Below are 23,276 nucleotides of genomic sequence, written 5' to 3'. Positions count from 1 at the left end.
AACTTAAATTGAGTCCAATCTTTTGACAGGTATTACATCTCAAAGACGGACTGTTCGCCGTCCCTAAAGCTCAGACTTGCGTCCAGTCCAGTTCAGTCCTCGACATCATTTTCAGCTCTGCTATCTGCTGGCGTTCAGTGGTTTGATGGTTAGTATGATGGGCTTCTCGGGCAGTAAGATGAGCTCAAACGTGCTCCTAACCTCCACCTGCCTCTGCTTCTCAAACCTGAAGTTCTCCAGCATCTATAAAGATGACAAAACGACAATAAGAAAGAGAATCAGCCCAACGTTATTTAGCCACTTGAGAGGATATGATGTTCCTCACTTTAGAAATCCACATACATGAATAAGGAAGAGCTGCATCTCTGTCTCGGCGATCCTGCGGCCCAAACACTGGCGTGGGCCGAACCCGAAGCTCAGGCTCTTGAAGTAGTGGGTCTGGGATCTGACCCAGCGAGCGGGACGGTACTGTTCTGGGTGCGGGAAGACCCGATGATCACGACCCATAGCGTACAGACCCAGCTGAACTAAAGTCTGATCCAGACAGACAAGAGAACAGTCGTATTTTGTCCAGTTTGTCTTGAAATAATTCAATAATTTCCTTAAATTCACACTCACCCCTGCTGGAATGTGGTAATTTTGCAGGACGATGTCTTCAGTGATGTATCTTTGTAGACTCACAGCTACAGGATGTAACCTTCAGAAGGAATTATATGATTTTAGACACATGGTTAAGCCAAATGCTTGTTACATTTATTCTTTTATTTCTGGGTGTTTCTTCACTAATTTGAACAACAAAAAGTTTTAATTGATAAAGCTTAATTGTTGTCAATAATGTTGCTTGTGGTGAAACTGACAACATTGTAATTTGTGTAAATATTGACAAATCAATTTCACACATTAAATATTGAAATGGTTTATAATTATATCACTGTAAAAGTCTATTTTAAAAACAATATTTTTATAATGTATATATATATATATATATATATATATATATATATATATATTAGTGCTGTCAAATCGATTAATTGCGATTAATCACATCTAAGGAAAGTTTGTTTATATATATATATATATAAACAAACTTTTATGTTAGATGTGATTAATCGCGATTAATCGATTTGACAGCACACACACATACACACACACACACACACACACACACACACACATATATATATATATATATATATATATATATATACATATGATATTGATTAATAGATTTGACAGCACTAGGAGCCTATATAGATACATACATACAGTGCTGGGTAGTAACAGATTATTTGTAATCTGAATTACGTAATCAGATTACAAAAATGAAGTACTTGGATTATATTACATTTTAAAATTCAGTTAGAAAATGATTCAGAATTTATTGATTCTCCCCATTCTCCTTATTTTTAATTTTCCTTCCTAAAAAAGCCTATCACTTATAATACTGTATGTTTAGAAAGTCTTCGAGATTTGTGGCATTGCACACACCAGCCACTAGTAAAGTGGCTTTAACCTTGAACAAAGACACAAAATATTTAATAAAAATCAACTCCTGAAAACTTAGAGTCCCTATAGTTGAACAGAAAGGTGTTTTATTCCATAATATCTTGGAGTGAACTGTTTGTATACCTTAAAGTTTCCTTCAGGGCTCCTTTAACCAGAGGAACCATCTTAAGCATCTGCATCACGTCTCCTTTAGAGGCGATACGCGCAGCCGAGATTTCCGCCCGGATCTCCTCCTGCAGGTCCGGGTGTCGGGCCAACTCATAGAGCGTCCACATCAGTGTGATAGACGTCTGACGCACGCACAAACACAGAAAATATCCCAATACATCAACCTCGAAAACATTTTAATTAAACACACTTTATACTATAACCCGAATTCATATTCTGTAATACCACCCAAAAATGAAAATATATAATAATTTACTCAGTCAAGTCATTATCTTACTTCTGTGAAACACAAAAGATGAAGTTGTGAAGAATGTTTTTGTCCATGCAATGAAAGTCAATGGGGTCCAATGTTGTTTGTTTTGGACCCCATTGACTTTCATTGTATGGACAAAAACATTCTTCAAAATAACTTCTTTTGTGATCTGCAGAAGAAAGTCATACAGGTGTGGAATGACATGTGGGTGAGTAAATTATGGCTTTTTTTTTTCTGGATGAACTATTCCTCTAGCGCTGATTATTTATCTTACCGTGTCGACCCCTCCAGCCATCAGCTCCGTGACACTGGCCTTTATGTCCTCGATGGACAGTTTGTCCAGCATTAGAAGACTAGCCAGCACACCAGGGTACTTCTGGATGGCTTCTGGATCTTTCCTCAACTGTCGGTAGATATTCTGGATACATCGGTCGGCTTTGGAAAAACCACATTGAGGGATGAAATATCAGTGGAATTTTCAAGAGGAAAGGCCCCGATATACTTCGAAGAACTGGTGTGATGTAATTTCGAACAAAATCAGGCCAAAGTTACGTTTGTTTCAAGTTCGTTTTGGAAGTTCGAAACAGCTTGCCAAAGTGAACTTTTCCGGAAAACAAAAGTGAACTGGTAAACACCTTTGAACTATTTTGTTGTATGAATATCTGAACATGCAATATATCAAAAGATAGAACAGAGCTTATGCTTTTAAACAAAAAAACCAAAAAACGTTTTATTCTTGTTTCATGTTTTATCAACACTTGAATGTGGGTAAGTTTAAAAAAAAAAGAACGAGAAAATCGGATTTTTGTTAAAGACTATATTCAGATCAGATTCAGAACGATGATCAAAACAAAGATGGATCAGTCCTGTAGCTCGTCCTGGGCCGACATTTCATTCAGTAACATTAAGCAGTTTTGATTTATATGCTGTTTAATGTTGCTGATGGCGTTATTTTACTTGTGTATATGCTTATATATGCTTTTGCTAGTTTCTGCTTCTTCTTCACCTGTGCATTGATCAGCAGATTCAGTACTCTTTCAGAAGATGTGTCATAGCGCCCCCTACCGTATAACAGTGCAAACATGGAAAAGAAAACGTCAGTGGCGGGAAAAGAGTTAATACTGAATAGCTACTTGCCGCATGGGCAGCATCGGGATGTTTGCTAACAGTATAACGCTGGTCACATATTTTGAAATTCTTTTTACCCCTATGCAAAGAACTTCGCAGTGAGTATATCAGAGCCTGAAGTGTTTCTCGCCATAAAGACCAACATGGATTTCATCCTGTGCAACCAGTGTCGTGTTACCCTGGTTAAAGATGCCGTCCCAGGCCTCCACGTGGTCCTTCCAGATTTTGGCCCCCATGCGGCGGAGCAGGGCCGGAGGAATGAACAGCATGGGCGAGGTGGTCTTGAACATGACAGTGATGCAGTCGATGAAGTGCTGGGCATCTGGATCAATGTAGTCCAACAGCAGACCCAAACGCTCACCGTACAACACAGCACTCACAGCTGAGAGGAACAAACAGGGTTAGCTTTCAGATCCCCTTCACTTCCACACAAGAATGATTATCAATATTTAAAAATGAATATTACCATGTAATAAGAACAATTATTAAAACAGACAGAAACTGATATATTCTACAAAATGTATACATAAAAATACCTATAAAATTGTAAGTCATTTTGGATAAAATGTAAGGGGAAATTTTTTTAAATTGAGTAAATAATACTATATAATACTGTATAATCTATATGTATATGTATATATATGTGTGTATATATATATATATATATATACAGTCATGGTCAAAATTGATGGCACCCCTGGTAAATATGATAAAAAAATGGCTGTAAAAAATAAATCTGCATTGTTTATCCTTTTGATCTTTCCTTCAAAAAATTCGCAAAAATCTAACCTTTCATTTAAGTAAAAGAATTGAAATTGGGGGGTAAATCACATTATGAAATAAATGTTTTTCTCCAAAACACGCTGGCCATAATTGTTTTTTACGAGAAAAATATCTCTGAAGTATTTTCCCATTAATATTTACCTTTTTTAGCACACCAGAGTGACTAGGAACATGAAATTGTCCAGCTATGACTTCTTGTTTCACAGGAGTTTAAATATGAGGAAACACAAAGGCCAAATTCCCTTAATCATTCATCATAATGAGTAAAACCACAGAATATAGTTCTGATGTGCAGCAAAAGATTGTTGAGCTTCACAAAATAGAAAGTGGCTGTAAGAAAATATCTAAAGAATTGAAAATCCCCATTTTGAGCATCAGGGCAATAATTAAGAAGTTCCAATCAACTAAAGATGTGACGAATCTGCCAGGAAGAGGACGTGTGTCTATTCATAGATGCCACCTACGTCACTACAAATAGAACGCCGCCATATTTGCGACCGACTCGCCCGGTATGGCCGCCCAAACTGCCCATTTGAATGAGAGAGAGAGAGACAGAGATACCTGGAGAAAATTTCTATTTTAGGCTCCGATCCTTATTTGTTACCCCCAGTTTTCTTTAGTCCATTATTATCTGCCCCAGGCTTGCCCCAATTGGCCTTTCATGATATAGAAATACTTAAGTCATAGAGCTTCATGGCGCGCGTTCATGAGAGTCGAGGCGATGTCATGAATGAATCTATGAATCTGCAGCTGTTCGGCTGGCATAAATGAATCTATCTAATCCGAACAGCGGCACTGGCAGAGTCCAGAGAGAGACCAGCATCAGCACAGCCAGAGACATCAGCCAAATATCATAAAAGACTGCCATATCTGTCCGAAAGAACGGATGTTCAATTACAGAGAAGAAGGTTTAATACACACAAATATCGAAATGAAAGAATCTTTCGAGTCGAGTCTTTTTGAATGATTCACTCACGATTCGGCTGCGATTAAAAGCTATAAAGAGGTAAAGCTCATCAGTGATTATAACGACTTAAATTGCAGTTTGTTCGTCACATAAAGCTATCATATGAATAAATAACCATATTAATATAACGGACGAGTCGTATTAGATCACTTTTATTATACTTTTGTGATGTTTTTTTTTGTCTTCTATTATTATTATTTTTTGCGTGACAGACCCCAGTAGGCTAACGTTACTCATTCACTTTCATTACATCAACAAGAAGAGTCTCCATTAGGCTACATATTCAAAAATGTCCCTTTGTCTTCCACGGAAAGTAAACTTAAGGATTTGCACATGAAGGTGAGTAAATGACGGCAGAATTATCATTTTTGGAAGAACTAGTCCTTTAATATGCATTTCAAGGCTGAGATTATGCATCGTCTGCAGAACTAACCTTAATGTTACTTACACATAATAAACATCTAAAGCGCATGTTACGAAGACAATATCTTAATGAACTTCAGAAAAATATTTATTAGATTTAGGTAGAGACAGTTATATTTAAAACAACCCCAAATCTTGAAAAACTTACCATGATAAAGTGCATTTAAACAGATCAAACAATAAAATGAAGACAAAACATTATCTGTCTGTATAATGTTGGCCACTGAGAGTATAATGGAAATATAATTAACCACAAACCAACATGAGACTTCAAGTCTTTTAAATAAATGATTCTCTCTTCTCTCTTCTTTTGGTATAGAATAAAATACCAGTTCAGAGTTCCACTTTCGGCTGTTGTTGCAGCCAACTGCACAGTGCACAACATAATGCAGGCATTACTGAGACCGTCGGTCGCAAAGATGGCGGCGCAAAGCTACAGTGACGTCATGTGAATCGAATGAATATTGTCTTAATGGACGGTGAGGAGGAAAGTTTGAGTGGCCAAAGACTCTCCAAGGATCACAGATGGAGAATTGCAGAGATTAGTTGAGTCTTGGGGGTCAGAAAGCGTAAAAAAAAAATATCAAACAACCCCTACATCACCACATGTTGTTTGGGAGGGTTTCAAGAAAAATCCTCCTCGCTCCTCCAAAAATAAACTCCAGCATATTCAGTTGTCAGACACGACTGGATCTTCAAAAGGGACCGGATTCTATGGTCAGATAAAACAAAAAAAAGGGCTTTTTGGCAGCAAACACACCAGATGTGTTTGGTGCACACAGGGATGAAGAGTACCCCATGCCTACGGTTAAATACACTGCTGAATCTTATATGTTGTGGGCCTATTTATTTGCTGGAGGTCCTGGACATCTTGTTCAGATACATGGTATTATGGATTCTAGCAAATACAAACAGATAAAAAATCAAAACCTGACGGCCTCTGCTAGAAATCTTATAATGGGACGTGGTTGGATCTTCCATCAGGACAACGGTCCAAAACAAACATAAAAATCAACACCAAAATGGGTCACTGAGCACAAAATGAAGCTTCTGCCATGACCGTCCCAGTCCCCTAAACTGAACCCTATAGAAAATGAGTGGGCTGAACTGAAGAGAAGAAGCACCAACATGAACTTCTGAATCTGAAGGATCTGCAGAGATTCTGTATGGAGGAATGGTCTCTGATTTCTTGTCAGGTGTTCTCCAAACTCATCAGACATTATAGGAGAAAACTCAGAGCAGTTATCTTGGCAAAAGGAGGTTGCAAAAAGTATTTAATAACAGGGTGCCAACAATTATGGCCAGCGTGTTTTGGAGAAAAACATTTATTTTATAATGTGATTTACCCCCCACTTTCAATTATTTTACTTCAATGAAAAGTTAGATTTTTGTGAATTTTTTGAATGAAAGATCAAAAGGATAAACGATGCATTTTTTTTTTTTTACAGCCATTTTTTTATCATATTTATCAGGGGTGCCATCAATTTTGACCACCACTCCTTCACCATTCACCATTCCTTTAGGTGAGTGTACATATATATACACTCACCTAAAGGAATTTCTCATTAATGCAATTATCTAATCAACCAATCACATGGCAGTTGCTTCAATGCATTTAGGGGTGTGGTCCTGGTCAAGACAATCTCCTGAACTCCAAACTGAATGTCAGAATGGGAAAGAAAGGTGATTTAAGCAATTTTGAGCGTGGCATGGTTGTTGGTGCCAGACGGGTCGGTCTGAGTATTTCACAATCTGCTCAGTTACTGGGATTTTCACGCACAACCATTTCTAGGGTTTACAAAGAATGGTGTGAAAAGGGAAAAACATCCAGTATGCGGCAGTCCTGTGGGCGAAAATGCCTTGTTGATGCTAGAGGTCAGAGGAGAATGGGCCGACTGATTCAAGCTGATAGAAGAGCAACTTTGACTGAAATAACCACTCATTACAACCGAGGTATGCAGCAAAGCATTTGTGAAGCCACAACACGCACAACCTTGAGGCGGATGGGCTACAACAGCAGAAGACCCCACCGGGTACCACTCATCTCCACTACAAATAGGAAAAAGAGGCTACAATTTGCACGAGCTCACCAAAAATGGACAGTTGAAGACTGGAAAAATGTTGCCTGGTCTGATGAGTCTCGATTTCTGTTGAGACATTCAGATGGTAGAGTCAGAATTTGGCGTAAACAGAATGAGAACATGGATCCATAATGCCTTGTTACCACTGTGCAGGCTGGTGGTGGTGGTGTAATGGTGTGGGGGATGTTTTCTTGGCACACTTTAGGCCCCTTAGTGCCAATTGGGCATCGTTTAAATGCCACGGCCTACCTGAGCATTGTTTCTGACCATGTCCATCCCTTTATGACCACCATGTACCCATCCTCTGATGGCTACTTCCAGCAGGATAATGCACCATGTCACAAAGCTCGAATCATTTCAAATTGGTTTCTTGAACATGACAATGAGTTCACTGTACTAAAATGGCCCCCACAGTCACCAGATCTCAACCCAATAGAGCATCTTTGGGATGTGGTGGAACGGGAGCTTCGTGCCCTGGATGCGCATCCCACAAATCTCCATCAACTGCAAGATGCTATCCTATCAATATGGGCCAACATTTCTAAAGAATGCTTTCAGCACCTTGTTGAATCAATGCCACGTAGAATTAAGGCAGTTCTGAAGGCGAAAGGGGGTCAAACACAGTATTAGTATGGTGTTCCTAATAATCCTTTAGGTGAGTGTATATATTTGTATATATATATATATGTATATATTCACATTTCATCGTACAGACAATTATAATAAAATAAGAAAGGTGAGTTTGTTATTGATGGTGTCAAACCTTACATTCCAGTGCGTACTTGAAGAGTTCATGGGACAAATCTGTGGTCCATTGATTTTGTCCACTCCTCTCAATCTTTTTATAGACTCGAGCCACAAAGTCCTGACCGACCTCGTCCAGGAGCGGCACGAAGTTCCCCTGCACCTTTGGAGAAATCACCTCCTTGTTCAGAATGATCCTATTCGATTTCCAGTCCTCTCCATCTCTGCAGGAACAAATCAATATCTTTTACTATTCCAGTAAACGTGGTTGTAGCAGATCTGGAAAGACTCTGCCTACTTTAGCAGGACGCCATATTTGCGGTTCCTGTAGTCCCTGTAGGAGGTCCACGCTTCCACCCGGAGTCTCTTGGGATAATGGCCCTCAGCTTTGAACAGGATAGCAGCGTCTTCAGGCTTGATGATGTTCACACTCTCGTAATATCCAACTTTTTCCCTGAGCAAATTTATTGTGCAGATATAGGCATTATGTAATGTTAGAATATGGTTTCACAATGTTCAGGTGTTTTTGCATGATTTTGAGATCCATCTTTTCACACTGAGGACAACTAAAGGACTTAAACACAACTAGTAAAAAAGGTTCAAACATTCCCTAATGCTCCAGAAGGAAACACGATGCTTTAAGAGCCACGGCCTGAAAAATTCATAGAAATTCAACAAACAAAAATACAGTCATGCACATTTCTATTTCTTTGCGATGTTTTTTTTTTTTTTTTTCTCAAATATTTCATTACTTTTTTTGGTTGCACTTTATTTTAAGGTGATGTAGTTACATTTTACTTGCTCAAATAAGTACTGAGTAATATCAATTAACTACATGTAGAGTTACTTTAGGGTTAGTTACTTGTAATATGCATAATGCACTGTTATTACTATAGTAAGTACGTAGTAACGTGTAACTTCATCACCTTAAAATAAAGTGTTACTATTTTGTTCCCCCAGTTATCAAAGAGACAACTTGAAAAGTCATAGAAATTGGTCAAAGGTGGTAAAAAATGTTTTTTTTTTAAATAATTGTATTTATGTTCATTTCATAAATGTTATACTACTGAAATGTGTTTAATGACATAAAAAGTACTAAAATACCGTAAAAATATTTTCAGACGGTTTTATTTAATTTTTTCCAAAATATCACACATTTTTGACTCATGAATATCAAAAAGATTTCCTAGGGTTATTCCATTTGACCTAAACAAAAGGAGCATTTATAAAGGTCAAAATATTGGATATTTAAAATAAAAAAAAATAAATAAAAAAAAACCTATCGCAAAGAAATAGAAATGTGCATGACTGTATTTTTGTTTGTTGAATTTCTATGAATTTTTAAGACCTGGAAATCAAATTTTTCCTGAAATATACAGATTTTTCATGTCCATGCAATCCTGTACATGGCACAGACTATTAGTTTTACAAAAACTATTTTTAAAAAAACTATTAAAAAATGTGTCGTTTTACCTGTAAATGGGACCAAACATATTGAAATTGTGCACCATAATCCGGTGGATATTCCTGAGGCCATCCATTTTCCAGAACGTGTAGAGACTCGCCACACCGTTCTTCCACTGTCCAGGAACCTCACTGAAGGGCAGCACGGTAGAGTTGTCCTTTCGGACAGCAGGTACTCGTCCTGCGTGGTTCGTCCTGACCTGTGGCAGGTGCTTTAGTGCGGACAGACACTGAGCCAGACGGGCCCTCAGACTCCAGCGGTCCATCACACCCTCACACTGCCTCTCTCTCGCTGTGGAAAGAACAGCTGCTGTGGAAAGCTGCTGTTTGCTTTAATATGACTTCCCACTTCACATATCAAGGATGATGTAGAAGTGTGCTGAGGACATAAGAGACCACCCCAAATTTTCTGGGACATCCATAAGATGTGGTGCCCCCTACTGGCTATTACTGAGGGCCTTATTGTGATGGACCTCCTGATTACACTTCTATTGGGAAGAGATTCTTCTCATTCTATGTTCAATTCTTTTCAAGTATAAGTAGTTTTTTTAATTAATTAAAGCCCTCTCTCTCTCTCTCTCTCTCTCTCTCTCTCTCTCTCTCTCTCTCTCTCTCTCTCTCTCTCTCTCTCTCTCTCTCTCTCTCTCTCTCTCTCTCTCTCTCTCTCTCTCTCTCTCTCTCTCTCTCTCTCTCCCCTCTCTCTCCTCTCTCTCTGCTGTTTCATCTCTGGAATACTCATTAAGTGAACAAATACATATACTACACCAAAACGCTATAGTGGAAAAACCTTGTTGTAAAGTTTTCTGTACAAACAGTTGCGCAAGGGCACCAAATATATGGGGGTCAAAGGGTCGAGAGACAGTCAGCCTTGGACAAGACAACGAATCAGCCTATAAACACAAACCTCAAGGATGTTGCTAAGTGTGTGTGCAATAATCCAAGACTCACCTGATTAGCAGAATATACATTTATTAGAAAGTATATTTCTGTAATGTCAAGACAAGTCAGTCATAAATAGATTTTGAATCAACAGTTTATTGGGTAAATACACACATTGAAATGGTTGGGTCACATAATAGGCTACTCCACACTTTTATAAATAATTAAAACAACACTGACACACCAGGAAGTGAAAGTATATAATTAAAAATATAATTAAAGCCCTGAAGCTATTTAAACATTCACAGTGTAAACCTTCAATTATTTACAAAGGCCTTTGATCAGTTGAAATAACTAGAATCGAAAGCGTTATAAATCATGTCATGTTGTCTTGAGGTGTTTGATGAGCGCCTCCAGCTTCATGGCCGTGTTCAGATCTCCCTGTACTCTCAGTCTGCCGCTGCTGTAGGCGGCGAACGGGCGCAGGACGCCCTGGAACATGGCCAGCAGATCCTGCTCGCTCATGCACAGAGAAACATCCGGCTCTCTCGGCAGGACGCCCGCGCCACACGCTCCGCGTCCTGAACACAGACACGGTAAACCGCTGAGGCAGCATTCAGGGGGTTTCACTACGATGCACAAATGCTCTAGAGACCATTCCCAAACAGGGCAGTACATAATCTTAAAGGGATACTTCACTTTAAAATGAAAATTCTGTCATCATTTACTCACCCTCAAGTTGTTTCAAACCTGTATGAATTTCTTTCTTCTGCTGCACAGAAAGATAGATATTTTGAAGAATGTCAGTAACCAAACAGTTAACTGGAGCCATTGACTTCCATAGTACATTTTTTTTCCTACTATGGAAGTCAATGGCTCCAGTTAACTGTTTGGTTACTGACATTCTTCAAAATATCTTCCTTTCTGTTCAGCAGAAGAAAGAAATTCATACAGGTTTGAAACAACTTGAGGGTGAGTAAATGATGACAGAATTTTCATTTTAAAGTGAAGTATCCCTTTAATACACGGTTATCAATTGTCTCTGCATGTAATCATATACTTTGAATAGTAGAGTAGGGCACGAGAGATTGTGGATGATGTTGGTCTTAAAGGGATAGTTCACTTTGAAATTAAATTTTGGTATGTTTTAGCTTACCTCAAGGGCATCCAAGATGTAGGTGTCTTTTTTTCCGCAGTAGTTTCAATTTTGATATTTTTAGGTCAAACCGTTCTTGTCTGTCAGTCCTATAATGCAGGTCTGTGGTCACTGTCTCAAAGAGCATGCACAGAAATTACACACAAGAGTCGAAATTAAAACAATTCCCCATCGTCCAAATTAAACAATTCCCCATCGTAAGTACACATTGATGGCCTAAGACACGAAACGAGCCGTTTGTGTGAGAAAACGAACAGTATTTATATCGTTTTTACCTCTTATAACACAACCACGTCCAAGTGATCTGAAGGCGCGGGCGCTTCCTATTGTGTGACGTGTGCACAGACTGGTGCATAGATATATACACTAGATGCCGCCTTGGCTACGGCAGTTCATTGGAACAAGGCGGCATCTAGTGTGTATATATCTATGCACCAGTCTGCGCACACGTCACACAATAGGAAGCGCCCGCGCCTTCAGATCACTTGGACGTGGTTGTGTTATAAGAGGTAAAAACGATATAAATACTGTTCGTTTTCTCACACAAACCGCTCGTTTCGGGTCTTAGGCCATCAATGTGTACTTACGATGGGGAATTGTTTAATTTGGACGATGGGGAATTGTTTTAATTTGGACTCTGTGCATGCTCTTTGAGACCGTGACCATAGACCTGCATTATATGACTGACAGACAAGAACGGTTTGACCTAAAAATATCAAAATTGAAACTACTGCGGAAAAAAGACACCTACATCTTGGATGCCCTTGAGGTAAGCTAAAACATACCAAAATTTAATTTCAAAGTGAACTATCCCTTTAATTTGGGAACCGTGATATTAAAGCACAGTGTAAAAAATGCATTTCTTATAGGCAACCAGATATTCACCATTCAATAATCTTACCTGATGTTCATGTAGTAGCACATCTTCATTTTAGCATTATAGTTTTATAATAGTTTTTATTTTTAGTTACATGTTTAGTAATTTCGTTATGTGCTTTTATCCTTTTATTAGTTCTTTTTAAATACTTTTTTTATTTCAGTTATTTTTATTTCAGTTATTATAATTGTATTGCTTAAACTTTAACTTCAGTTTAATGCCAAGGCAACTTTTCTAATTTTAGTTTAGTTAAATTTTTTTAACTAATATTTATATTTTACTTGATTTCAGCTGTATTTCAATTTACAGAAATGTTTTTTTAATACTTTTAGTTTTAGTTCTGACCTCTGACTTATTGTTTTAAGTCCCAGCAAACACCGAATGTCCCCCTAACGTTAGTATTTGGTTCCCGTTTGGTTTATTGTGATATGGATCGCAATACCTGGTCAAAACCTGGAATTACTTTAACCGTGCGTTTCCCTGAAAACTTTTGCACACTTTAGAAAGTTTGTCAACCAATCAGATCCAAGCATTCAACACCCCCATAGTATAATTACTAATAATTAATATAGATATGAGAGTAAATATAAGTTTGGAAAGATTTGACGTCTAATTGAAAATAACATGATGTTAATTGAGAAGAAACAAAAGAATCATGTCATACTAAAGTGTGCAATTCAGTGGTAAGAAATAAATGATATCCTACTTCAAGTCAAATGTTGATGTCATTGTCTGCATACCCCTTGAAATCTAGTAAATCTTACATTAATGGACAAATTGAATCTTATTTAATCTTTCATAAGATGTATGATGTGCTCGGATTATTTTTATAAATTAAGCAATAAATAAAAACAAGATATGTTTTTTTTTAATACTGATTATAAGCATCCATATAATACTGTTTTATTTATGATTGAAGATTAAAGAATATGTAAGAATAAACATGATGAACTGAGGGTAGGGGAACGTTAGACTAACGTTAGAAAAATTTCACTACAAACCAAAAACGAATGTTCTATTTCTGTAAAGAAAACTTTCCTGGTTAACCAAAAACAAACCTTAAAAAATAATAATTTGGGAACCAAAAATTGTTAGCTGGGGTAACAGAAATAAGCCATAGTAGAAAGGATTTCAGAGATGTTGCAAGCCAGGCCCGAACCCAAATCACCCAAATGAGCTCCATCACTAAGCCATGGCTCCGTCCTGATATTGTTCCTAGGATCATGATACCAATAGCAGGCACTACACCAGGTGTAGGCAGTGAAATGGCATTGGTAAACAGGCTTTTTTTGGTTTAGCGTTCTCTCACACACAGTCTCAGTCTTACCTTGGCTCAGGTCCATATAATAGTTGTTGGTTTGTCCAGAGTCAGTGGTGATCTGAAAGTGGTAACAGGCTCCCACCTGATGAACCAGCTCCTCTGAGAGCACAGATCGGACCACATCCATCAGTCCATCCACACTGCTGACACTCGCAGCTGAAACTGAACGCAGCTCGTCTGCGAAGCTCATTGTATCTGGAAGAAACAACAATATTTATTATGATGGCTTGAAAACATTTCATCATAGGTGAATTTACATTTAATATTAGTCTCTTATATTCTGTCTGTCAGTCAAGCAACAACTCACAACACCTTACCAATAGCCTAGCAACCTTGGTAACAGCCTGGCAACCACTCATTTATTTATTTATTTATTTTGTTCTGCACGGATATCACATGGATACAGTACAAGGAGGGGAACGAAACCCACTTGGGTTTATACAGAGTTCCACTCCACTGCATGAAAAAACAAAAAAGCACACCTTGGTCACAACACCTTACCAACAGCATTGCAATAGAACAGTCTATCAACTTCATTAAAACACAATGGCAACTGTTAAGGAGTCCCCAAAGTGTCTCAAAACATTCCCTAGCCATAGCCTAGACACACACGGCTTCTATAAGCTTCCACATGAAAAGTACTTAACTACATAAGCAGGGTTTGACATTAACTTATTTGCTCACCAGCAGCTGTGGCTAGTGGTTTTACAAAGATACAGCATTTTACTGGCCACAATTTTGACATCGAAACCATGGGAAAAAACTGGCATATAGATATTAAAAATACTATCTCATAATTTGGCAGCGGGTATATTAGGCTGCTGTCACTTTAAGACCTGACGCACAGAGCCATTTTACTGTTACACATGCGTTTTCTTTCTCAACTGTTTACATTCACTTAAAACATACAGTAACTGACTGTGTTTATGTGAATAATCGGCAAGACCGGCATTTTGACATTATTTTGTGTGTATTTGATTGTTTAAGCTCAAAAAGCAGCGAAAAACAACTCAATTTAGTACTGAGAGGCGGCTGAGTAAATGTATGTGCAATACGCGCAATCCCTCAGCGACGATCAAACCCAGTAATATTCATCCGGAGCAAATGAAACGAGTGAGTGAGGGGAGGCGGGTTTGTGTGTAACTCGCTTTTAGAGAGATATAGAGAGAAAGAGAAAGTGCAGCTGGTCTCGTGTATCTATCCTGCAGAAAATGAGTATTGGAAGCGTTTCAGATATTTCATTATGGATGTGTATCGAAAAATCTATATTTTTGACAACACTGCATTGCACTTAGGTTATTATTTCAGATGCCTTTTTAAAAGTCTACAATTGAAAAATGTATTATATGCAATTCAAGTGGCTCGTATGAGTGACTGCGTAACACACGGCACTGCTAGAATCAACCCGCATTTGGAGAGTTGGCGGGTGTTAATGTCAAGTCAATAACCTTACCTTCAGTGTCTTCAAAATACCTTTTAAAAATTCAGACAAGACTTTGTCAAGCCAAGATTCAGAGTTAGTCTTGACGTTTCTAACTTCAGAATCCAACCATATCCTTTATTCTGATATTTTTTTAATCGCTCTGAATATGTGGAGGGCTCTAACGTCACCTTGACTGCATTGAGACGCCGCCGTCTGGCTCTGGCTCAGGAAGTGCATTGCGAGCTGCTGTATGGGTCCGGTGAGACCTTCCAGCCCCGGGACAGAGGGGGGCATAATTAAGGGCCCCGAGTGACCCCCGTCTGGTTCCCGGAGCACCCCCTCCAGGATCAGCTCCACACGGTCCACCTCCAGCCCCCATGGCTTCGTCATCTCATTCATGTCCATCTGCATCACACAAGCAAAAAAAAAAAAAAAATCTTGAAAAAAAAAAAAAAATCACGAATTCAGAAAACAGAATGTAATATTTCTCACCCCGAGATGTTCCCCTAGTTTGATTCTCTCTGTCTGTATCTCCCTCAGGGTCTTTTTGCTCAAGTTCTGCATCATGGCGTTGTGTGCAGTGAGACGGGTGGAGGCGTTCAGATCCTGCACGGCCACCACGGACATCACCGGACTCCAGATCCGGAACTGGATGTCCGCTCCAACTGACACCAGACCACCGTCTTTGGTGGTTACCTTTTGGCAGAAAAATTGTGGGAATGTCTTGGTATACAAAGATGAGTTTTTAAAAGGTACTGTTATTTCATCGCACCTTGCATGGTGGGACGTTAAAGGCTCTGGTCCGCAGGTCAACTTTCTGCCACTGATCAATCAAGGGCAGAACCAGAACCACTCCTGGACCTTTAGGAGGACGGATCCGACCCAGACGAAAAACAACTATCCTCTCATAGTTTGGTACAACCTAAAAATAATACTGTACATTTAATAAGTGCTTAATAAAGACTAAAACTCTGATAATAACGTGCTTAGATAGAACTGACCTTTAGGACAAACCATCCAGATATGGGAAAAGTTATGAAAGTAACTAGGAAAACCAGGAACGTAACGATCAGGTTGCAAATCCAGGACAACAATCCTTGAGATTTATCTGAAATAAGAATTATATATACATATAAGTTATATATAATATGTAATAATTATATTTAATCATACGAGCTGTCAAATCGATTATTAATGATTACTCACATTTAACATAAGTTTGTAAATATATATATATATATATATATATATATATATATATATATTTATAGATATATATGTGTGTGCGTGTACATACACACATAAACATATGTATATGTTAGATGAGATTAATCGATTTGACAGCACACATACATATAGTATATTATATATTTACAAACTTTTATGTTAGATGCGATTAATCATGCTTAATTGATAACAGCACTAGGGTTGCAAAGGGGCGGAAAATTTCCGGTAAATTTCCGGAAAGTTTTCGGTAAATTTCCATGGGAAGTTAAGCTGGGGAATTTTGGAAATATTCATTACCACGGCAACCGCTTGCTCTGACAGTAACTGTACACATAAGAGACGGATAGATACATTATTTTAGGTTATTTCTATTCGTTAGAATATTGATATATGAACTTGTTGTCAAGTAAGCCCAGTTGTGAGCATGTGCGTCTCTCTAAACTTTCAGTGTGCTGCACTGCTCTTGTTGACTTCTGCGCCTTCCCCCCCGAAAATATCATGTTAATTTTGAAAACGTAATTCCTTTTGTGGATCCTCTTGGTCTTTCTTCATGTTTCTTTGACAAATATCAGTGTCTCAGTCTCATGCACGCTGCACGTGAGTTAACCACGCCTACTTATTTTCATGTTTTGGTATACACGGAATAAAAAAATCTTTTACGGTTGACATTTTCTTCCGCGGTAACGATATACCGTCATACCGCCCAGCCCTACTTATGTGGTAAATAAAGTTATGCTAGCTTATTTAGCATCTAACTTATCAGCTTGCTATCTACTGATTAATATATTTGTATGTGATATTTGCAATTTAAACATTTAATAAATATATTTCCCCATAATATCATCAAAACTTACTTCACTTTGTTTAGTCCACAGGCTCAAATGTGTGCCTTCAATAGTCTTGTGCTTTGGGCTTCTGTACATGTGATGGAGGCATGCACAGTGCCAGTAGGGGGTGTGGTCTCAATAGCCATGCAGTAAGCAGTGTGCTATGTGCATGTGATTGAGGAATGGCATGGATATTCAAGTGTATTTGAATGGCATCTATTTGTTTTAGTCAAGATTATGCTAAAATATACTTTCCTCAACTATATTTAAGTTCCCTATGAAGAGCCAACCTCCAACTTTGAAAATTCCCAGTTTATTCCTGTTTATTCCCATAAATTCCTGTTAATTCCCCTAAATTCCCATTAATTCCCATGGAAAGTTTCCATCTTTGAAAATTCCCAGAATTTTGCAACCCTAAACAGCACTAATAATAATTTGTTGTTATTGTATAATAAATAAAAATATATACATATCAGTATAGTAAAGTTACATATTTAAATAATGGTGTGTGTGTGTGTGTGTGTGTGTGTATATATGCACATATACATTTATATATATATATATATATATATATATATATATGCTACATTATGCAGTGTTACTATAAAAATAATATTGACTATTTGCACCGTAGTAACTATAACATAACCTTACCTGTGAAGTCGTTTTGAGAGACTTTAGGGACATAATCAAATGAATGTCCTCTCTGGTCATGATTGTGAGTGAATTGAGCATAAAATGAAAACAATCCAGGAGTGTCGCTGTACAACTGATCTTTCTGCGACAGACACTGATACTCATAACCCGAAGACTTCCCGAACATTGTCATGCCGTGTTAGAATAGGTCTCGCTCCCTCCGTGATGACTATGATTGCTTATTACTGTTAAAAAAGGTGTTGTTTTTTTAAGCTCAGTGTGTGGATGGACAGTCAAAACAAGAAGCACTTCCGCGTTTTGCGACGTCGAACATGACGTCACGTGCTGAGGGGCAACGCAACAGCGCCCTCTATAGTAACGGAAGTGATGTGCATCATGTTTGGAAAGGTATGATCTTTTTTTATTATTCGTATGGAAAATTGCATTATTTTCAATATCAATTATAACGAGCCTACTGCGTTTAAGACTATGGAAGGCAGTTTGACTGAATGAGCTGAAAAAATCCCTTCACGTTCTCATATTCGAGACTTCAAGAGAAAGTTCGGTATTGAGACGTGGTATTACAAGAATATGGAAAGAGCTGTTTTCAGTCGCTGCACTCTTTTCCTCCTGATTATTTTCTTGTGAATGCTTGTGAATGCTTTTTGGCAGATATTACCATTTGTATAACCACAGTTTTACTACAAATACCATGGTTAATGGTTATTCGTGGTCTGTGGTTGGTAGCCTACTAATTTGTTACTGTATTGCTTTTACACTTTTAAATGTCCTTTAAATGTTCGAGGGTCGACGTGTGAGAATAATATCATCACACTGTACCCAGTTTTTGAAAATGCTTAATATTGTGTTTAATATTTACAGTTTAAAGTCACTGCCATAAAACGAACAAAGCCAACCCCAAAAATAGGCAACACTCAGAGAGCAATAGATAGACAGATAGATAGATAGATAGAATTGATTCCAGGTTTCAAGAAACTAAAAAATCAAGAAGATCATTAATACATTTTATTTATAAGTCCTACAAATATGAGACATATCTTCAAACTTTTACCAATTAACAATTTATTTCACACTTTAATTTCAAACTGATCATCGAACATATTCTAAATAATCTTGAATTATAATGGCCTTGGAAGGCAATTTGCATTATTTACATAACCAGGCTGTGTCACATAATTAAGATGCATAGACTTATTAGCATTATTATGAGTATAAAAGCTACAGTAACACAGATAAAAAGAGACATCAAATAAGACATAATGAGAACAAATAAGCAAACTATGCAAAATAATAAATACATTTGTGTTTGTTGTTGTTGTTGTTGTTGTTGCATTCAGGCAGATTCATTGGCATAGTACTGTAACTAGCATGGCAGTAAAGCAAAGCACCTGAAGTCTAGAGGATTTTGTTCCTCTACAAACTGTCTTTCAGAAAGGCTCCTCAGTTTTTGAACATGTCACACAGCAGTTTCTCCATGGGTGTGTTCCCGATGGTTCTTTGGAAGAAAAGGTGCTCGATTCTTTCTGAACTCACAAAGTGAAGGGATGGAAGGAGAAGTAATAGTCTGCCAAACCTAAAGACAGAGAGATTCATAAAAATAATTTGTGTTAGTTGTGTCTTCTCTCAAAAATACTTTTTAACTTCTTTATGCAAATGTGTGTTTGTGCGTGTGTGTGTGTGTGTGTGTGTGTGTGTGTGTGTGTGTGTATTTGCTCACCTGGCGACTTGACTGGGGTAAAGTGTGTGGATATGTTGAGCTAGCAGCACTTGGGACTGATCTTGTAGATTCTCCACCTGTTCTGGGTCTTTAAGTCCTCTTGTTTCTGTTACAGAATGCATAGATTACTCACTCAGAACACCAACTTAGTTTTTGTTTGCTATCATTTATGCCCCCTTGTGGCAAGAAGAGGGAAAACCTACCTGGTTTAAACAAAACAATTGCTTTCAAGCATGCAAACTCAGTTGGATCCACTTGCAGGGGCTTGAAGCGGCTAAACACTTCTTGAAGGACCCTCAGGTCGGAGGCGGAGGGGCTTCCCTTGCCCTGTCCTGGGGGTGAGAGGTCAGGTAGGGACAGCAGGGGGCAGTTGTCCAGAGGTAGTGACCACTGAATTGCACAAAGTAGAAACAGCTCACTCCATGCTTCCTCAAGTAGAATCACCTAAAATCACAAATATGGTGGGTTAAAACTTGCAGTTATGGATGGTAAGAGATTGCTAGGGCGATTATTTAACAATATTTGTTATTTTGATTGGCATTGGCAGATAATTGTACCTGCCGATTAATATACTGTGTGTCTGAAAATAGCTTACTTTGTCGGCAAGAAACAGTAAGGTAAGAAACAATAGTGCACCTGACTCTCACCTGGTCTCTGAAAGGTAGATGGGAAAACACTGGCAAATTCTTGGCCCATTTAACAGACATGAAGAGTAGGCGGGCTGAAGTCTCATATACACTCTCAGGGCCGCGCGAGGGGTAGAGAGCACTGCCGTACTCCGGAGAACTCCTTTCCGGTTCATTACTGGTCACGTCAATGTTCTCATCCACTGTAAACACAGTTACATACAAAATTTGTAACAATTTTTAAAATGTGGATAAAGAGTTATAAGTCTGTTGAAAGGTCAGCTTAGACCAACATAAACTTATAAACTTGCGCTACAGTATTTAGGGTTGGTCTAGCTGGTAGACCAGCGTAGCCGTGTCCAAAACATAAGGCAGTACTGTCTCGCTACCTAGTCAGTCAATGACTTAACATGTATCAATTTGTATATTAAGGTACTTTGTACATTGTCATAATTTTTTTTTTGGTACAACAGTTTGTCACACTGGGGCAGTGTCCATAAAGGGACACCTTTATACCTTATATACCCCTAAAAGTGGCATTTTAGTACCTTAGTACTAGTAATATGTACCCTTAAGTTACTACTATAAACCTTTTACGGGCAAATAAGGTACAAAGTTGTCCCTTTAAGGGTGCTAACTCAGTGACCCCTAAAGGTACCATTTTTGCACATTTTTCTGATAGTGTAAAGAGGATTCAAACTGCCTTCCAAAGCACCATAAAGTCATAAAGATCTAGAACAAGTTCAAAGTTAGGGCTGGGCGATATATCGCATGACATTGTTAGGCGCATCTCGTCAGTAAAGCCGGTTCCTTGATTAGTAGTAAATCGCCATCACCTGCCTTCAGATGGAGCGGCATTCACTACAAAGAGCCGTAGTTAACTGACAAGCTGAGCCATATCGCATTAATTATCGCAGGTGATACGTCCGATTTACTACTAATCAAGGAACCGGCTTTACTGACGAGATGCGCCTAATAATGTCATGCGATATATCGCCCAGCCCTACTTTAAGTGAGTTTTACTTTGTTGCCATCCTATTTCTGAACTTTCGGACATGGTGCTCAAAACATAGCTAGTGATGCTGGTTGACCAAGGTGGTCTCATTCCTTACCATCCTCTGGTTCTAGCTTGGCGCAGGTCTCTGCCGTCATCAGACTGGCCATGAAGCGATGTCCGTTCTTGGGGCTGTTGGAGTGGTGGATAGCATCTGTGGAGCTGATGCTGGAGCTGATGGAGGAGCCCAGCAGTGGGCGGTTGATCACAGAGCAGGTGGATGAGGAAGTGGGCTCCAAGGTGGTGGCGAGGTGCTCCTTGTCTTTGTCCACATCCAGTGAGTCTAACCTGACTTGAGCGGTGCTGCGGGGCTGACGCTCATTCTGAACAGCTGACAGGAGATGGATGGAAAGGTTTAGAAAGCGGAGACAATAGAGGAATAAGTCGAAAAGCAGAGGATGCCTTTAAAAGTTGACTCACCATCCTTGTTCATGCCAGCTTGAAGGCATTTCTTTAAGCGACAAGCCTGGCACTGATTCCGATGGGCTTTATCCACAGGACACATGCCTGTACCAGCTTGACATCTGTAAATTTCAATATCAGTTTCTTAGTTTATGTTATTGCACTGGTTTTAAAGAACATTCTACCTTCAATCTTCTCTGCTCCCAACTTTGAATATGTAAGGTGTTTTCTCACCTGTAGATGAGTCTGCGCCTCACACTGCGCTTGAAAAAGCCACTGCAACCATTGCAAGCATATATCCCGTAGTGTTTCCCACTGCTGGTGTCCGAACACACTTTACAAAGAAGTCCCGAGTTCAGGATCTTGCCAGGAGCAGGGCTTTTACCTGGGAAATCAAGGAAACAACTATTTGTTATTCCATGTCGCAATCACTTATTCCCAATCCAGTCATTAGGAAAAAGTAATCACTAGACAGTGTTTTCTTGGTGTTTCAACTGCCAGTTCATACTTGTTGAGGTATAGGGCAAAGTGTCCAGATTTTGTCTACATAAACCTTGCTTTTAAGAATATAGTATTTTAGGACTTTCGTTGAAATATTAAAACTGAATTTCAAGAATACCAAAAGTTTGAAAGTTTATTGATTGCAAGAGTCTTTGCCACTTGTTGCATGTCCACTTCAAACTAAATTGAAGAAGCAGTTACTCACCCTCTTGACTGTCATCTGAGTTGCTCCTGGAAGACTCTGATGGTGATACAAATTGTACCATTGACATTTCTGACATTGGATCCTCCATTCAGTGTACTGTAGAAGTTCGCACAAGCTGTTTCTGAGGTGTACCCTAAGAAGGATCTGGTTTTTGAGGTCAAAATATCTGTCCCAGGTGGATTAATTGGAATCCTAGAGGGTCCTTAAAAAGATCCGTCCAGCCTTGAGACTGTTAGATGTTTCTTCAAGTTCCTTCAAGGACTCTATCCTGGTCCGTTCTTTACTCTGAGTATCTCTGTCCTGTAGAACTTCTTGTCTGTTGCTTTTGTAAAGTGCAGTGTGGTCTGTCACCTCCTCCTGGTGAGTCTAGCGATGCCGGACAGTGAGTGACTCTGAGGCTACCGTGGGCTCCCTAAAGGAAGACAAAGGGATTAGCAGCAAGCGCTGTGTAAGCAAGTGTCTATTTGTCATCCTCTTAATCTTTACTGTCCATCTAGGGGTGGATCAATCAGTCACACTCAGTATTAGCTCCATCCACAACAAGTGTGGATAGAAACGAATAAACAAAAGGATTGGGGTTGAGTCATAACTCTCCATCTAGCTCTCTTTCATGCTCTCATCTCTTCTCTTTTGAGGTTTTCCCTCAAAATTCATGAATGAAGACTTTGTTAGCATCACACCAAAACTTTCAGTGGTTAGCTATTGATTGATTTTTTTTTATGTGGTGATTTGGCTATCAGTGGTTTCTAAGTTTCAGGAATCAATATTGATTTCATGGGTCAACACCTGTTTTTGATATGATTGGTGATCCAAATACACATTGACATTTTTAACAGGGCATGAGATATGAAGGAATGCTAATGTCTATATGTACCTACAAATTTTGA

At 38.7% G+C, this 23,276-nt stretch overlaps 3 protein-coding genes across 4 annotated transcripts; all 3 read right to left on the bottom strand.

Moving 5' to 3' along the window:
* Positions 1-109: 109 nt before the first annotated feature.
* On the bottom strand, positions 110-9,800 carry LOC307151819 (cholesterol side-chain cleavage enzyme, mitochondrial-like). Of its 2 annotated transcripts, XM_079860004.1 has the most exons (9): positions 9,527-9,800; positions 8,352-8,507; positions 8,078-8,277; positions 3,234-3,437; positions 2,202-2,362; positions 1,630-1,796; positions 619-697; positions 343-534; positions 110-243 (listed from the first exon to the last, which is right to left on the bottom strand). In XM_079860004.1, exons 1-9 carry the CDS (start codon positions 9,781-9,783, stop codon positions 121-123), a joined length of 1,539 nt encoding a protein of 512 aa, XP_079716130.1. In that variant the 5' UTR covers positions 9,784-9,800; the 3' UTR covers positions 110-120. The 2 variants fall into 2 exon arrangements, with proteins under 2 accessions (XP_079716130.1, XP_079716129.1); XM_079860003.1 differs by having other exon boundaries at positions 343-697.
* Positions 9,801-10,532: 732 nt separating this feature from the next.
* Positions 10,533-18,232, bottom strand: stoml1 (stomatin (EPB72)-like 1). Its single transcript, XM_079859933.1, has 7 exons — positions 17,882-18,232; positions 16,175-16,281; positions 15,946-16,095; positions 15,666-15,869; positions 15,362-15,578; positions 13,757-13,945; positions 10,533-10,977 (listed from the first exon to the last, which is right to left on the bottom strand). Exons 1-7 carry the CDS (start codon positions 18,054-18,056, stop codon positions 10,778-10,780), a joined length of 1,242 nt encoding a protein of 413 aa, XP_079716059.1. The 5' UTR covers positions 18,057-18,232; the 3' UTR covers positions 10,533-10,777.
* A 182-nt stretch (positions 18,233-18,414) lies between these two features.
* Positions 18,415-22,930, bottom strand: nr2e3 (nuclear receptor subfamily 2, group E, member 3). Its single transcript, XM_079860149.1, has 8 exons — positions 22,390-22,930; positions 21,918-22,068; positions 21,702-21,805; positions 21,340-21,612; positions 20,249-20,430; positions 19,805-20,045; positions 19,602-19,707; positions 18,415-19,457 (listed from the first exon to the last, which is right to left on the bottom strand). Exons 1-8 carry the CDS (start codon positions 22,475-22,477, stop codon positions 19,325-19,327), a joined length of 1,278 nt encoding a protein of 425 aa, XP_079716275.1. The 5' UTR covers positions 22,478-22,930; the 3' UTR covers positions 18,415-19,324.
* Positions 22,931-23,276: the final 346 nt, after the last annotated feature.

This window comes from Squalius cephalus (assembly GCF_949319135.1).
Source record: "Squalius cephalus genome assembly, chromosome: 23".
Classification (NCBI taxonomy): domain Eukaryota; kingdom Metazoa; phylum Chordata; class Actinopteri; order Cypriniformes; family Leuciscidae; genus Squalius; species Squalius cephalus.
The sequence above is the reverse complement of the archived record's forward strand: the minus strand, read 5'-3'. Positions and strand labels throughout refer to the sequence as shown.

What these genes read in the sequence shown, in the direction of transcription:
- stoml1 (XM_079859933.1), bottom strand. Translation starts at nt 18,056, where the DNA reads ATGACAATGTTCGGGAAGTCTTCGGGTTATGAGTATCAGTGTCTGTCG. An exon ending in CTCTCAAAACGACTTCACAG is followed by an intron (nt 16,282 to 17,881) that starts GTAAGGTTATGT and finishes TTCTTATTTCAG; the next exon opens with ATAAATCTCAAGGATTGTTG. An exon ending in CTGGATGGTTTGTCCTAAAG is followed by an intron (nt 16,096 to 16,174) that starts GTCAGTTCTATC and finishes TATTATTTTTAG; the next exon opens with GTTGTACCAAACTATGAGAG.
- nr2e3 (XM_079860149.1), bottom strand. Translation starts at nt 22,477, where the DNA reads ATGGAGGATCCAATGTCAGAAATGTCAATGGTACAATTTGTATCACCA. An exon ending in ATCTACCTTTCAGAGACCAG is followed by an intron (nt 20,046 to 20,248) that starts GTGAGAGTCAGG and finishes TTGTGATTTTAG; the next exon opens with GTGATTCTACTTGAGGAAGC. An exon ending in AATTGTTTTGTTTAAACCAG is followed by an intron (nt 19,708 to 19,804) that starts GTAGGTTTTCCC and finishes ATTCTGTAACAG; the next exon opens with AAACAAGAGGACTTAAAGAC.
- LOC307151819 (XM_079860003.1), bottom strand. Translation starts at nt 9,783, where the DNA reads ATGGACCGCTGGAGTCTGAGGGCCCGTCTGGCTCAGTGTCTGTCCGCA. An exon ending in GGACGGCATCTTTAACCAGG is followed by an intron (nt 2,363 to 3,233) that starts GTAACACGACAC and finishes GTTTTTCCAAAG; the next exon opens with CCGACCGATGTATCCAGAAT. An exon ending in TGCAGCTCTTCCTTATTCAT is followed by an intron (nt 244 to 342) that starts GTATGTGGATTT and finishes TCATCTTTATAG; the next exon opens with ATGCTGGAGAACTTCAGGTT.